The following is a 15,458-nucleotide window of genomic DNA, read 5'->3' as shown; positions in this document are numbered from 1 at the left end:
AGGATTAGATGAAAGAGCCTCTGTGTCATTTTCTCCCCTCCTCCTCAAAGCTTGGCTTGGTTCGCAGTACACACAAACAGCAGGCTGATCCCTGGCATGGTGGTGACAGGGTGACACTTCCCCTCACATTACGCAGGCTGAGCTGACTGAGGGGCTTAACAGATAGTGGCATCACAGGCGTACGTTTACAAATAAATCTACTGCTCTGGCTGTGCGGCACTCCTCTGCACATGTAGCCCTTGTATCTCTGCTCCTGCTTTGCATTTCTGATTTCAGCTGGAGCCTTGCCATAAGATCCGGTTACCATACCGACGTGAGTCCCTCATCCCAGATGGCATGCTGGGGCTTCCTGGGTAATATTTATGAAATGGGTTCCATGACTTTCTAGGTTTGGTTTCTTTTCCTAATGCTACTTCAGGGCCCTCTGCACACACAACAATAATATGCGACAGTCATTTTCTCCTGTGAGGTTAAACAGGGCTAAACACGATCATGATACAGAGCATTAGTGAGAATACATTCTTTTGAAAACTCATGTGATTTTATTTCCATTTCCTTCTGGAGTCAGTCCCATCTGAGTACAATTTAGATCAGACGCCAATATCACCGTGACAGGTGCTCACATCTCCCACAGCCACTGAACAAAGCCATAAGATCAGGGTCCCTGCATGCTACAATACCCACACTGTGCTGACGGTTGTGAGTGACACTGTCAAATGTTACAGCTAATTATTTACCTCTGTTCATATTTGTTTAAATGCGTTTGGAGACGCTTCATGATTGATCATGCCATTGTTTCTTTTTTTCCTTTTGTCTCTGCGTTTGCTTTTTTATTATTCATTTAATGTGGCATTGCACCGACAAGCAATTGTAGGGAATTCATCTTTTTAGGGAATTTACACAGCAAACCCTGTGAATAAACAATTCATATTTTTTTTCCTGGTAAATTAGTTATCATTAATTTTAAATGTTGTGTTGGGGGTATGCATTAACATAAATGTATTGTGCTCAGAAAGGGTGCGACAGTGGATACTTTAAGCACTAACAGGAAATTCACAGAGGATGTCAGACATCTGACATGCTGTCAGTGTCTTTAATTAAACAGCAATCACAATCAACTTTAATGGCTAAGTATGTGGAGTATAAATCATTTGACTCCACAAATATAACAAATACACACATATGACTAAATAAAGACAACAAAGTCAGACAAAGATAAGCAGACAGATATTATGTACAGGTAAAAGAAAATACATATATTTATATACATATACCTAAACTACTACTAGACAAACATATAGCATCTATAAAGAGATTAAATTGTTGCTGAAAAAATGTTTAAACATGGTTTGTTTATACGATTGAAACCTCGAACCTCCGGTGTCTGTACATTTTTCATGAAGCTGGAACCAGCAGCTGGTTAGCTTAGCTTAGCTTAGCTTAGCTTAGCTTAGCTTAGCTTAGCATAAAGACTGAAAATAAGGGGAAACATCTAGGGTGGCTCTGTCCAGAAGTCACAAAATTTGCCAAACATAATGTCTATGGCACACTAATCAAAACATGTATCTTGTTTGTTTAATTTAATGAGGTCTTTTCGTCACTATGAGGTTACCAGGCAACCAGGGAAGTAACTGCTCCCAGGTAAGAAATACTGCTAACCACTGCACCAGGAAGTGTACTACACTATGGAGCTAATTTTTGTAGAGGCCAAACTGTCAAATTACAACTTTCAACTCTGTCATGTGATGACACTGGGCCCGAGACTTTTTTCCCATAGACTTATATTGTGAGAAGGATGTCCGTAAATTAGTGGATATATTGTTTGAGCGTCACAACCCTGTGAAATGACTTGCATCACTATCAGAATTTGACTTGTCAGGGTGATATTTAGCTCACCTGGCAGACTGTGCGCCTGTAAGATAAGTCTTCTATGGTAGTAAAGGTTTGATTTTGACCTGTGGCCCTTTGCTGCATGACGGCTGCCCTCTCTCACCCACCTTTCCTGTTTGTCCTATCAATAAAAAGGCTGAACTGCTTAAAAAAAAAAATCTTACAAGGAATTTGATTCGGTCCAATAACATTTGAAAAGTCTAGAAACACTGCACAATTCAATTATTTTATCCTGATTTAGGTAGACGACTCAGCCAGTAGAAGTGCACCTGCTCTATGGTCCCAATGATGCAGAAGCTGCGCCGATTATCTGGGTAATTTTATATATATGTATATATATATATATATATATATATATATATATATATATATATATACACACACACACACACACACATATATATATATATATATATATCCAGTTCTCTTTATACATCTACACGGACACCCCCAAAAACATGTGTCATGTTTACTCTTTGGTTGTGTAAAGGGCCCCATTATGCTTTTCCTTAATTTCCGTCATATAATGTTACAATGTTGAATGTTGGATGTTCATACTGAACAAAGTTTTAAAATAATGAGGTAAACTTATAGTAATCCATGTTAGCAAGCCCCTCTTCAGACTGTTCTGAGACTCTTAATCCACCTTTTTGTTTTGTTTTGTTTTTCTAATTTTGAGAAGAGTTTATGTGAGATTGTGACAAATTTCTTTATGTGATCATCTGCTCCAGGCATGCTAGACTATGCAATGTGTTTACATTGCGTAACCTACACTGCTGCCTATAGCTACATGCTAATGACAGGGACACCTGTATTCTTGGTTCCTAGTGTTGTCAATTTCTCCTGTTCCCGATCCTGTTTCTGCTCGAGCATGTCCAGTTATGAAGATTTAGGTTTTAAAGCATTTATCAGTGATTTTTTTTTATGGCTGAAAGTGCTGCTATACTCTGTTGCAGTCACTCCCTGCTGCAAGTAGGCCTACTACGATGGGTAGCTACATGCTAACATCAGGGAAACATGCAATCTTGGTTGGCAATGTTGATAATTTCTCCTTGATTTTTAGATCACATTCCTGCAATGACAATGCAAAGATGCTGGAAAACCTGGAAACACTGACCAATCAGAGCATACTGGGCTATTTTGGGAGGATTGCTTAAAGATACTGGTGCTAAAACAGAGCATTTCATTGTCAGACAGAGGATGACCTGCTTTGTTCCAGCACAGACAAAATAAATTATGGGTTTTTTTTATATTAAAGCATGTAAACATGTTCTTGTAGAAGCAGAAACCCAACATACAAATAAGAGTCTGAAATTAAGTATAATATGTGTCCTTTAACTGGTGAGCTTTAGCAAGAGTCAAGCTACCTTTTACATTCTGTTTCAATCCTTCATGCTAAGCTAAGCTAATCGGCAGCTGCCTCCAGCTTCTTATTGACCAGATAACTAGAATAGTGGTATCAGTCTTCTCATCTTGACAAGAAAGCAAATAAGGGTTTTTCCCAAAATGTCAAACTGTTCCTTTATCTGGCTCTAAATGACTCCATTTATTTCTCTGCTACACAGTTTGCTGTAAACCATGCTCCAGGCTTCACTAGCAGCAGTGTCACGTATTATCTCTTGATTGACTACACGTCTTTTCATGCAACTTTGCCACAAGTCTCCTTTTCAGATCAAACGCCATATTTTATAGGCCGAAACCTTCAAAGCATGTCATATCCTGTCGAGATGATGAAATGATTATGAAGCACTATGAAAGTGACATTTGGCAGATGGACTGTATTCATCTTTATCACTGCAGAGTTCCTGTACTACTTTCCTTTGATAAAACATGAAACACATCCTCTGCTCAAATTTTCAGTCTGTGACAAGTGTTTTAGCTCCAGCGCTGATATATATAAGTGAGGTTATTGTGAGTCTGGAGTCGATTAAACAAAAAGTAAAAATGTCAGGTTTGTGGTTTCCTCTTACGACATGAAGTTGCCAGGTAACACGTTAACATTTCGTCGATTAAAATCTGATTTATTATTGACTTGGGCTGCCACATTCATTAGATTACATCGGTAGTGTGAAGGGCATCTCAGTACATTTTATATAACATTGCCACAAAGGTGAATAAGGCAGTGATTTCTTCAATCCATTTCTTTTATATGTACTTCCCAAACCCCTTCCATCTTCCCTGGATCTCTCCCTCTCCCTCTCTCCCCTTTCGTCTTTCGTCTCTGGGAGTATGGGTGCATGTCAAGTGATTGTTGAATTGAAATATTGATGTGGAGTATCAAAGCGTGGCGTAGCACTCCTGTGTTTCCAGAACTAACCACGAAGCGCTTTGATCAGATACTCCTGTGATCTGACTTCTGAAGTTGTTAAGAGTGCTGGAAAACAAAATGCAAACAAACTTCAAGTGCTCTTGGTATTGATAAAAGTTTTCTTTGACAAGTGGAGATGCGTGCTGTCTGCCTGTGTCTGCCCAAGACTGGAGATTTTGGGGTTTTCGTACATGCTAATGGACAAGAGATGAGGGAATTATTGTGGTTTTACACTTCTCACACACCTAGCAATGTAAACTGTAGCGCAGGGGTGGGAGTCATCACAGAATTCTGCTGTGATATTAAGGCACTTGAGTAGTAATGCAAAAATATTGCAATTCTGCCTTAATTTTTCCTATGAGTAAGCATGTGAGAATTTACCAGTTTATTTTGTTTGCAAATTTTAAAATATCTCCTTAAAACCTTACATGAAATCCCTTTAAGCAAATAAAGCAAAAACGAATTAGCCTAATAAATTATTAGTTGACGTTTAAGGTGTTTTTGGAGATTGAAACACTCATCCTACAGACAAAAATGTATGTATTCATATAACGGATTAAATTGAAATATCTGCACAATATCCCTGTGTGATTAGTAAAAGAAGAAGACAGGTCTTTATTTTTCTCATCACCTTCAGAGACAAATTATGTTTCTTAGGAACAAATATTATAATATGTAGGAAGATATAAGGTGCAGAGATCATTTTTAGGTTAAAAGAACAGTGTGTAGTGGTGAGAACTGCATATTTCAACCAGCTGAAACTTCTCCCATGTTCCAAGTGTGAACTCCTAGTTAGGAATCCTTCAGTGTTCATCGTTAAGGAGATTTTTACCAGGAGTCAAATTATCCGCAGAGGTCTCTTCGTCTTCACAATAAACAAACCAAGGGTCTCATTTCTAGACACTGCGTATGCACAAAACAGGGCCTGAAAGAGGCGACGTTGTGATGTATAAAGACAGACTTAATGGGAGAAACTTTGACCCATACTTACAAACATTTTTGGAGAAGGGTAATTGGCGACACAGATGGTAAGGTGGAAATCTGATTGTAGAAACTATCAAATATTTTTAGCACATGTCACGTTTGGCTTTTGTCAGTACGTACATTTTTAGTATAGATCCTACGCATTGTTTTATAAAGAGATCTCAGGTGATTTAAACCAGTAAAAAACTTAATATAGCAGGTCACATTAAAAAAGAAGTGTCTCTCCAATGGTGTTTGGCTCATCACAGATGGCTGCTGACCCAACACTCATCAATGTGTGCGCACCTTTTTTCTCTGATAATGTAAGATCCAGATGTTCAGGAGATTTTTACCAGGAGCCAAATAATCCTCAGAGGTCTCTTCCTCTATGAAACAAACGGAACTGGTCATATTAACACTGAATGAAGCAGTTTCACGTTAAAAATCCGTTTTTCCAACACTGTTTATGTCATGGCGGAGGTTCTGCGTACTATGGTGGCCGACGCGACAATGCAAATGGCCCTATGTAGAGCCAGTGCTGGGTTTGTCCATTCTGGGCTACCATTGAAAATTGGCCGTGAAACATGGCGGACTCCGTGGACCAGGAACCTCTCCCTAATTAGATAACAACTGCTCATTCAAAGGTAAAAAAAATCATGACAGTTCTTATTTCTTGATTATACACTAAGGAAAACATACTTCTTATATTATATTCCACTTCTGTCAATATATCGCCCTAAATCCTTCACACTGGACCTTTAAATGAGTTTTAGTTTCAATTTCTGAATGAGCCGACATGAAAATACAGATGACGTGGCACAACGTAAGAAATGACACATTGTGACTGAGGTGGAAAGTTTCAACATCACGTCATGATCAATGTAATCTGCAAATTCTCCAACACACTACTGAGCAAAGGCACACAAGATGAACTACAACAGGATGCCTGATCCTGAACATCGATCTCTCTGCAATATATCTCTCTGCACCTCCCTCTCAAAGACTCACACACAGACACACACATTTCTAACTGAATAGGAAACAGGAAAGAGACTCCTGAATGAGGTATCAAATTGTTGCACTGTAAAGTCCAGCTGTTGGTGTTGCTCTTCATCCCAATGAGACCGAGTGTCATGGTAATTACGCCCCATCTTGTCCTGTCTTGGATTTGAATGGTTAAAGAGTGAAGCACTGCAGTTAGCAGCAGGCTTTTACATGCTGTCTGTCTCTTCCATTAGACCACATTTGTCACATGAGGGCCATTGAGTCAGCACGGTGCTGTAAAATTGGCTTTTTGACATGGCCACCAGTACAAAAGCCGCTCTCCTCCGTGGCTGCCCTTTTTGAGTACAGATGGTCAAGACAGCTGGGACAATTTAGTGATCTGAGGCTTTTAAACTGCCCCCCAGGCATGATAAAAAAACAGCTTGAGAAGCTGCTTGCATATTCTACGTTCTGAGCTTAAGATTATGTCTGCAACGTAAACAACACCATTTGTTTTTTACGGTGGGCAAAAGGACCAAAAACTCTTCCAGGATCAGGAGATTTCAGAACATTAAACTATCACAAAAAGCCCTGTTGAGTTTTAGTGTCTGTTCTGTTTTTTTTTTTTCTTGGATGTATTTTCTTTTTCGAAATAGACACACGAGAGCGTCTGCATCGCCTTGTTGGGATTAAGCCTGTAGTTTTGAAGTTGAATTTGCTGGTAGCCACCCAGTCAGAGCAGCCTGCAACGTATGACGGAGCGGGCCTGATTACCAGCAATCTCACCAGCTGTTTAATGAACACAGGGACCTCTTTCTCTGGAAATGAGTTTTCCCTTGAAAACTGTGGAAGCCGTATCCAGGTCTATTTAAATGAGGTAACATGGGGAAGGTAAGCACCACCACATGAGCATTGTTTTCACAGTTCAAAGTGAGGAGAGAGTACTTTGCACTTCAAAGCCACTCATCTGGGAGGCAGTACAGTGGGGGTGGGGTGGCGTGGGGGAGAGGGGACAGGAAATAAGAATCAGGGTAATTAACAACTTCTGCTCTGTAATAAACCAGAGATACCTCTGCCTCCAAGATACACTCCTATTTTCATGTCCTCCGCGCTCTTTTTCTTTACTACCATTTTCTTTCATCCTAAATGTTCACTTTAATTCGGAAATAGACTGCTTTCCTCAGTGCTGCTGGAGTTACATCACATTTGTTAATATTTGCAGAGGGGATTTGTATCATACAAAATCTATGTATTTTATTTGTGTCTTATTTTAACTGTAGTAGCTACGGACCTGCAGATGTTTATCCTCTCTGAAATTATTTTGTTAAATTTCAAGCCAGAGGCATTAGGAAACATTTGGACAATTAGAATCCATCAAAAAGCATCTTGTGTTGCTTTTGCTAAATCTAATAATTAATCTGGTCCTGTAAATATTTTTTGGGGAAAAGTATTCTTATCATTTTTTAATTCCAACACACAGATTTTCAGATTTGCTCAGTTTTGCTCTGCACGTAAAATAAACACAATCTGTGTGATTTGTTAGCTGGCTGTAGATGAAGTCATTGTGAGTCTGGAGAAATCTTTTGTTTCAAACTGAGATGTCTCTCTGTCAAGGACATAATGTAAGATACACTGCCTGCTCTGCTTTCACACCAGCAACTTCAGAAAGGCCTGAACCAAATGGTAAAGTTTAGTGATTGTCTTCACCGGCTTTCATTCCTTTTTATTACAGCCAAGTGGAATTCAAGAACCTTTACATTTCTGTTCAAACTTAATTATAAGGTGTGCATTTTCAAGTTAATTTATTTCCAACTTTATCTGGCTCCTCCTCGGGGTATGTTTATTTAAGGATCACAGTCTGTGAAACAGGGAGCAGCAGATAAGTGAGGAACTAGGAATTTACATGAGAAACAGGTTCCCGGCCTGGATTTAAACTCTTAACATTGTAATGGTGAACAGACTTACAGAATGAGATTAAGCCTCAATCTGCATTTAATGGAGCAGATCTGAAGCGGCCTCTACTTGAACCCTGAAATGTGAGAATGTCACACAGGGCAGCCTATTTGACATGTCACCCACTGGTGAGAACTCTGAGGCTTTGATTGAGTTTTATCAATTAGCTTTGTGAGGGAAAATACTGTTACTGTCTTCGCAGTGTGTGAGCCTCACGCCTGCCGGGCCAGAGAGCTGCCTGCTGCAGCGTTAAGAAACAGAAAGTTTATGCGTCATCTGGAGAAAACTGATAATCAAACAATGAATTAAATTAGTGTCGATGCATTTACTCATCTGCCCATGCACACTTAAGCAGAATTATGCAGATTAACTCCAGCTTCACACTGTAAAATGCAGAATTCAATGAAAATGAAAAGTGCATGTGAGTGTGTATGTATTGTTACCAGATATTTCATAATGAAACCTAAACTACATTTTTGTCCTGACATCAATCTCTCTGACATAAAGTTTTACTGTTGCATTAAGTGATGCAAGATGTGTGACGACAACAGGGGAAATTATACTTTTATGCTTTTCTGAATCAATTATCCTTTATATTGCCTCTTGTTTGTTGACTGCAGATCATAGTTTGCCCACCTTTCCATTCAACGCTGCATCACTGACTGTTGCCAAAAATATAAAATCCATGTATTTACTATCTTTACTTGAATTGCCACAGTGGAGTTGAAGCAGTATGCAAATACTCCCAGAGTGGAAAATACATTTGACTAAGCTGGCTATATTAATCTTAGATCTTTTCACAGACTAAGCATTTTGTGCTTGTGGTCCTAAATGTAGCAATTGAAAGTTGCTGAAACACTAAATGTTAACACTTTGAAATGTTTGTTTGTTCTGTGGATTTATTTGGAATTTAAAGACTGTAAAGGTAACATGGGGTGTCCAGAGAAGTTCAAATAGATACTCTAAATGTAGATATTACAGGAAACCTCTCTTTTTTCAGAACAATTGTAGGAGGAGTCAGCTCTTGGGGTCAGCATTTGGTTGAAATTGAGTGAAATTATGAGTAGCCCAGCCCTTCACCTAACAATCCCCCCTCCTTCCTCCCTCACATCTCCTCTCTATTGACTGGCTCTCCTGCATCATACTGGAGACCCCGTTGAGAGGATCTTTTCTCTCTATAAAGAGAAGATGCAGCTCAGGCGCCTTTGAGATGATCGCAAGGATTTACTGCGCGCCTCTCTGCCTCTAACTTCAGACGGGCACCCTCGGCTGCTTCAACGCCAAACTATCTGGACTGCTAGCACGTTTAAAATACTTACCTCGCGGACTGAGGGACACTTGAATGACGCGGGATTTCCCAGTCTACTCTGCCAAACTGTCTGAGTCATCCCGAGACCCGAATGTGAGCATCTCTTTCTTCTGCGCTCCGAGCTGTTAGTTTAGACTTTGTGCGTCGTCGCCTCTCGGCGCAGTTTGTGTTGCAGGTGCGTGGAGAAGGAGCGCGAGGACAGATGGCTGCGCTGGCGATACAAAGGACTGACAACTTTTTGCACACCTTCTTACAGGTTTGTTGTATAATCATCATTTTTGACGCATTGCACGCGGATGTATTACCTGATTTAATGGTGGCGAAAGCTGCAATTCCTTAATACGCAACTTGTGCGTAATGAATAAATGCTTCACATGTTTTGGGGGGTCTGTGTGAAGACAATTAAACTTGTTATAGTGGTAAAATTATTTTTAAAAATAGGGATAACAGTCAAGGTGACTAGAAAATATCAGAAGAAAACAAATTAAATGTTAAAAATTGATAATTATTTTAAACTTTTTGGATAATATAAAGTGCCAAATTCAGAACATTTTATGATCATGTAAGGAAAAAAACATTTATTAATATCAATCAAGATTTTAATGTTGTCTTCAATGTGTCTCATGATGTGTGTTTGTGTATGGCTACACAGGACCGGACGCCCAGCTCCTCTCCAGAGGGAGCACCCAACGCCCTCTCCTTCCTGGCCACCACCTGTAGCCAGGCCTGGCAGGTGGGAGGCACAATGGGCTCTGAAGGCTCCCAGTTCCCCTACGAAGGCACTGTCAGCTCCACATCAGGAATGTTCCAGCTCTGGAGCAACGACATGGCACCCAGCACAGCCCTCAGCACACACCAGATGACCTTCACAGTGCCCAAGGTGCAGTTCCCTGGACACATGCAGCCTGCTCTGGGTCACCATCATCATCACCCCCATCATCACCACCACCATGAGCTGCCTCTCACCCCTCCAGCCGAACCTCCGTCTTCCTACTCCTTTGAACTCTCCCCTGTCAAAGTGCTGTCCTCGCAGCAGCAGGCCACCGGCCCCTATTACCCTCAGCACAACAGTGTGGGACAAAACTTCCCCAGCTTTCTCCAGAACTCCTCAGCCAGGCATCACCTGCCTGGAGGCCATGTGGACGACGGGCAACAATGGTGGAGCCTACCCCAAACCAACGCGACCCCATCCAACCATCCCTTCTCCATAGGCAGACAGCTGGTTTTGGGCCACCAGCCCCAGATAGCTGCTCTTCTCCAAGGCACCTCCAAGGGCCTGCTGAGCTCCACACGCCGCTGCCGTCGCTGCAAGTGCCCCAACTGCCAGGCGAATGGCGGGGGGTTAGAGTTTGGAAAGAAGAGACTGCACATCTGCCACATCCCAGAGTGTGGCAAAGTGTACAAGAAGACTTCTCACCTCAAGGCACATCTGCGCTGGCATGCCGGGGAGAGGCCCTTCATCTGTAACTGGCTCTTCTGCGGTAAAAGCTTCACCCGTTCAGACGAGCTACAGCGGCACCTCCGTACACACACCGGTGAGAAGCGCTTTGGGTGCCAGCAGTGCGGCAAGAGGTTCATGAGGAGTGACCACCTCTCCAAACATGTCAAGACCCACCAGACCAGGAAGAGCCGGTCTGGGCCGCCTTCACAGAGCACGGACCCTCTGCTCACCAACATCAAGAGAGAGTAATCTTTGTGCTCCATCATTCAGAAATCAACAATACACAGACTGTGTGACTCACACTTACTGCCATAGGTTTGCACTAGAAGGTGAGCACCAAGCTCTCCAAACATCTTCTGTTGTCAAAGCCCTACTTTTTGACTTCAAGTAGTACCATAAAAATATATTTAGAGACCATTTTTAATCAAAGTTATTGTGTGCTGTTTGAGGCAAGGCACCTTTAAAGAATACTTGAAGCCTTTTTCAGTGATATTGTGACAGTTTGGCTGAACTCAGTGTACTTTCCAAGACGCCACACAAACTGGTTTTATGCCTTTAACAATTTTAAGATTTGTTTAAATTGCAACTGATGTGAAAATCTAAATTTTTTCAGCATTCATTTTGTAAATATTTTATCCATGTGAAGGACGTGGCTTGAGCGAAGGCTATCCTTAATATGTTGTCCTTATTATCATGTTCAAAATAAATGTATGCCTTAGTACAGCTAAAGGTTGCTGTATAAAAATTAGAATTTCTTCGCTGGAAAACAGGTTCAGAATGGAAAGATGTTTCTGTTGCTGTTAATTAGATTTTTATTCCAAAAACATATCCTAATTTGTCAGCTTCAAGGTCGTGATCTTTTTTGAAATGTAAGTCTTTGATCTACAGATTTATCTCGCCTGCTCTTAAGCAGTAATGTGAAGCACCATTGCTCCAAATTAGCAAACATTTTAAATGTTTAAAGTCTTTGTAAATTATGTATAAATATCATGAACAATTTTATTGGGGTTATGGCCGCATGTAAATTTTAATAAACATTGTCCTTGCTAAAACAATTTCCCTGTTTCTAATAATGTTATTTTCTTACACCTTGGCGACTGATTGTGAAGTGAATATCTAATATGACTGACAGTGAGAGTCAATGGTGTTAACTCCTCTTAGCTCATTCAGAAAATGTGTGAATTCCCGATGCCCCCGGAGCTCCTTAAGATCTAACATTTTATTTAAATGATAATTTGATTGCATTCAGAATACAAATGCTGCTCTTTGTGCTGCTGGTGTGAAGGAAGAAGCTCCTAAAGAAGCCCTAACATGGTGGGCTGTTCAAAGATTTTCACACCTCAAAGTAAATACTCAATCCATTGATGGGGCTGTTTGTCTCGCCTGCTGCAATCAAGTTCACAGTCATGTGGCTTTTAATGAGTGTTTTCTTTCTCTCAATGGAGAAGATTGAGTCAACAGATGCAACAGAGGGCAGTGGAGAGGAATTCCCTGTGAATGGGACCCCTGTTGCTGAGACCCCCTCAGTGGTGACAGGAACTCCCTTTGATTTTGCACCCTTGTGAAAGTTAATACCCCCTTCTCCCCCCCTCCGTCCCCAGCCTCCATATATCACAGCCGTGTTACGATCGGCCCTGCTTTACTGCCCAGAATGGGGCTTTATTCAAGAGGCCAGCCAACCAGATGTCTGCTCATCCAGGGGTTTCTTCTCTTTGTTTTTAATCCTGTTTGAACTTTCTGCACGGGGGATGTCACAGCAAGCAAAATGCTTTGCCTTTGTCTTCGTCAAAGATTCCCAAATGTGGAGTCTGAGGACCTCCATGGGGTCTAAAGCAAAAAAATCTATACTTGCACTATAGTTAATTTAATAAGAAAGAGCACACTGTGAGAATGAGTAAGGGCAACAGTATTAATCATTATAAGGGGTTAGAAACATTTACAGTATAAGAAATCAACAGAAGAGAAGACTATTCATTTAGAGAAACACAAACACTGCACTCTGTTTCAAAAAGTCACTTTTTATTTGATATGATACAACAGTTTCTACACAGTCAAACATGGCATTAACCAACCCTCTCCTGGTTTTATGTCCTTGCTTTGGTTCTCTGTAGTGGTATTATTGAAGCAAAACTGCCTGATCAGTAATTCCCATGAACACACGCCGGTTCACATTAACTGCAGATGGATCCTGTGAGATGCTTCCACTCACCTATCAGTTTGTTTTGTGTCATTTATTATTGTTTCTGGACAGGTTATTGAGCAGCTTCGGCATCACTGTGAACACTGAAATATGAGGCCTATTGATCTTTGGTGCAGCTGTATGATCTAACTGGAAGTCAAAGCCTTGTGGGGACCTCTACTGGCCACGGAGAAGAACTGACCTGATATTGACCGGATAGCCTCCTTCATCTACTCCGCTCTCCTCTTGTTGTCACTCAGGCGTTACAATCCAGATAGTAACACAGGTATCTACAGTTGTTTTGTAAGAGTAGTGGCAAACTGAACTATAAGTACGAGCATGAAACGTATGAGTGGTGAGCTTCTGTTTTGTTTTTTTGGCACTGTTGTCTGAGGAAGAGGGAGCATGCAGATTCATCAGCGTCACTCTGTTTATCCAGCAACATATTATCCTTCATTTTAACCAGCTGGAATAGTGACACTTCTTGGCATACCGGGGCCATTCTTCATCTTACAAGTGGAAATGTGTGATTGCCTTTATGGTATGCACTGTACAGTATTTAGTTCATGAGGGCAAAAGCTAACAGAGATTATAGAAATGGTGCACAGCCTTGACATGACAACAGTGGACTAATAAAACAATTCATATTAGTTTAAACCAATGCACGTTTAAGGAGTAGTGTCCCCAAAACCACAAGCACTCCACTTCGGCCTGGAAAGAAAGATCTGTGTAAAGTAGCAACGTGTCAGTCAATCACCAAGGAGATGTTGCATGCAACACTTTGGGTCAGCACAGCAGTCCCTTTGAATGCACCTACTGTATCTTGCAACTCCTCTGGAGTTGCCCAAAGAGCAAAAAAGTATTCCGAAGTGACGTCATACCCACAGAGAACCTCCAGGGGGCTCCCTCACGCCTTTTTTGTCCAGATCAAACGAGGGCCGGTCAAACAGAATAAGAGAACACACCGGGGCTCTCGTCGCTGTGGCAAGAAAGAAAGTTCTTCACTTTCAGTTGAAATTCGAGTGAGTAAAGTCCTTGTGGCGTGTTCACATCAAGTGTTCTGCCTTTCCCATTCTTGTCAACACAAACAGCAGTTGTCAGCAGGGGAATGACAAAATGTATTAATGTAGCTGTCCTTGTCTTCACAATGGGGCATCAGAAGAAAAAAAAAAACGTTATCTAGGAATTTACCAGAGCGTACAAGAGGAGCCACTGCCACTCCTTGCACACTCTTACGCACTCAAACACATCCACACTTAGTTGCACACACTCAGGCACACACGCAACTCCAGTGACCGCCCCAATTAGGAATGGATATTTCTTCAAACAAATTCCCCTTGCCCTTTGAAAGAGAGACGAGTTTGGTATACAAACTCTCAAAAAGGTAAAAAGCAGAAATTGTCATAACACTGAGTGTCCACTGAGTGTTTTCACTGAGCCCAGTAACATCCCACTGGGTGCTGTTCATGTACTCTCGAGGTGGCCAAGTCTCACCACCTCCCACTGAATGGCTCTCTAAAAACAGGAGCAAAGTGATTTTATAGTCCATAATTCCTTCATATGTTCAGGTTCCTTCATTGTCCTGCAGAAATCATGACTGAACCAGGTAAGGGTCCAGCCTGGCATACACACAGTAGACAAGTCCTCTTGTCTCCACAGCTGTGGCATTAGCCGCTGTCTTCCTGACCCAGGAGACACATAGCATCAGAGTTCATAGGTCATCCTCGGCCAGCTGAGCCAGGTTGCTGGGGCGTCGTCCTGCTGAGGGGCCCGACATGGGAGCCTGGCTCCCAACCTCAGCAGCCTGACCTCTTCGGCAGCCCTCTCCTGCTCTCTGCTGGGGAGAGAGGGAACATTCATCACACAGATAGAAAGTATTTCTATGTTCTGACTTACCTACTAAGAAAACTTTACTTTCAAGAGCAAAGAACTTCCGCACGCTGTCTTCTACACTTGGAGTAATGATACATTATGGGGAACAATGTTTCGGTGCAGAGACCTTCATCATTTTTTTTTTTTTTTTGGTTACAAGTCAAAGGGAAAGACCATCTTAAATAGTTTGTATGACCCATCTGGACAAATCAGGCCACACTATAGACTGATGCCACTCCTTAAATAAATCATTATGGCACCATATAGTATGCTGCCTATATATATATAGACAGAAAACATCATATACAAAATGCACGCCATGGTGCCTGGATTCTTTGCTCTTGTACAGTCAGCCCATGGTCTTCTTCTGTTAACCTACAGGTGTACAAAAGTCTTGCCGGTTGTTTTTTCACTTTATACCAAACTAAAGCAGTAGAAATGAAACCTATAATATCAGCTATTTCTCATTTACACCCACAGTCTTAAAATGCGCTGGCCCAGCACAAGTATGGGAAATGATTATCTGCCTTTGATAGGCATCTCTCTGACATCCTCATCC

The 15,458-nt window shown here is 41.4% G+C and overlaps 2 protein-coding genes across 5 annotated transcripts in view; one reads left to right on the top strand and one right to left on the bottom strand.

Moving 5' to 3' along the window:
- The first annotated feature begins 9,217 nt into the window (after positions 1 to 9,217).
- Positions 9,218 to 11,903, top strand: sp5l (Sp5 transcription factor-like). The gene is made up of 2 exons (XM_033628532.2): positions 9,218 to 9,663; positions 10,060 to 11,903. The coding sequence occupies exons 1-2, from the start codon at positions 9,610 to 9,612 to the stop codon at positions 11,095 to 11,097; spliced, it is 1,092 nt and encodes a 363-aa protein (XP_033484423.1). The 5' UTR covers positions 9,218 to 9,609; the 3' UTR covers positions 11,098 to 11,903.
- Positions 11,904 to 12,846: 943 nt separating this feature from the next.
- arhgef25a (Rho guanine nucleotide exchange factor (GEF) 25a) overlaps positions 12,847 to 15,458 on the bottom strand; it is a 56,685-nt gene continuing 54,073 nt past the window's right edge. For 3 of the 4 annotated variants that reach the window (XM_033629216.2, XM_033629213.2, XM_033629215.2), the window contains one exon: positions 12,847 to 14,864. In XM_033629216.2, the coding sequence (XP_033485107.1) occupies positions 14,739 to 14,864 (126 nt within the window). In that variant the 3' untranslated portion in view covers positions 12,847 to 14,738. The remainder of the gene's footprint in view (positions 14,865 to 15,458) is intronic. The other variant, XM_033629214.2, reaches the window with a different exon arrangement.

The sequence above is a fragment of the Epinephelus lanceolatus genome, chromosome 8 (assembly GCF_041903045.1).
Source record: "Epinephelus lanceolatus isolate andai-2023 chromosome 8, ASM4190304v1, whole genome shotgun sequence".
NCBI classification, from domain to species: domain Eukaryota; kingdom Metazoa; phylum Chordata; class Actinopteri; order Perciformes; family Serranidae; genus Epinephelus; species Epinephelus lanceolatus.
This window is presented reverse-complemented; position numbering and strand designations above follow the sequence as displayed.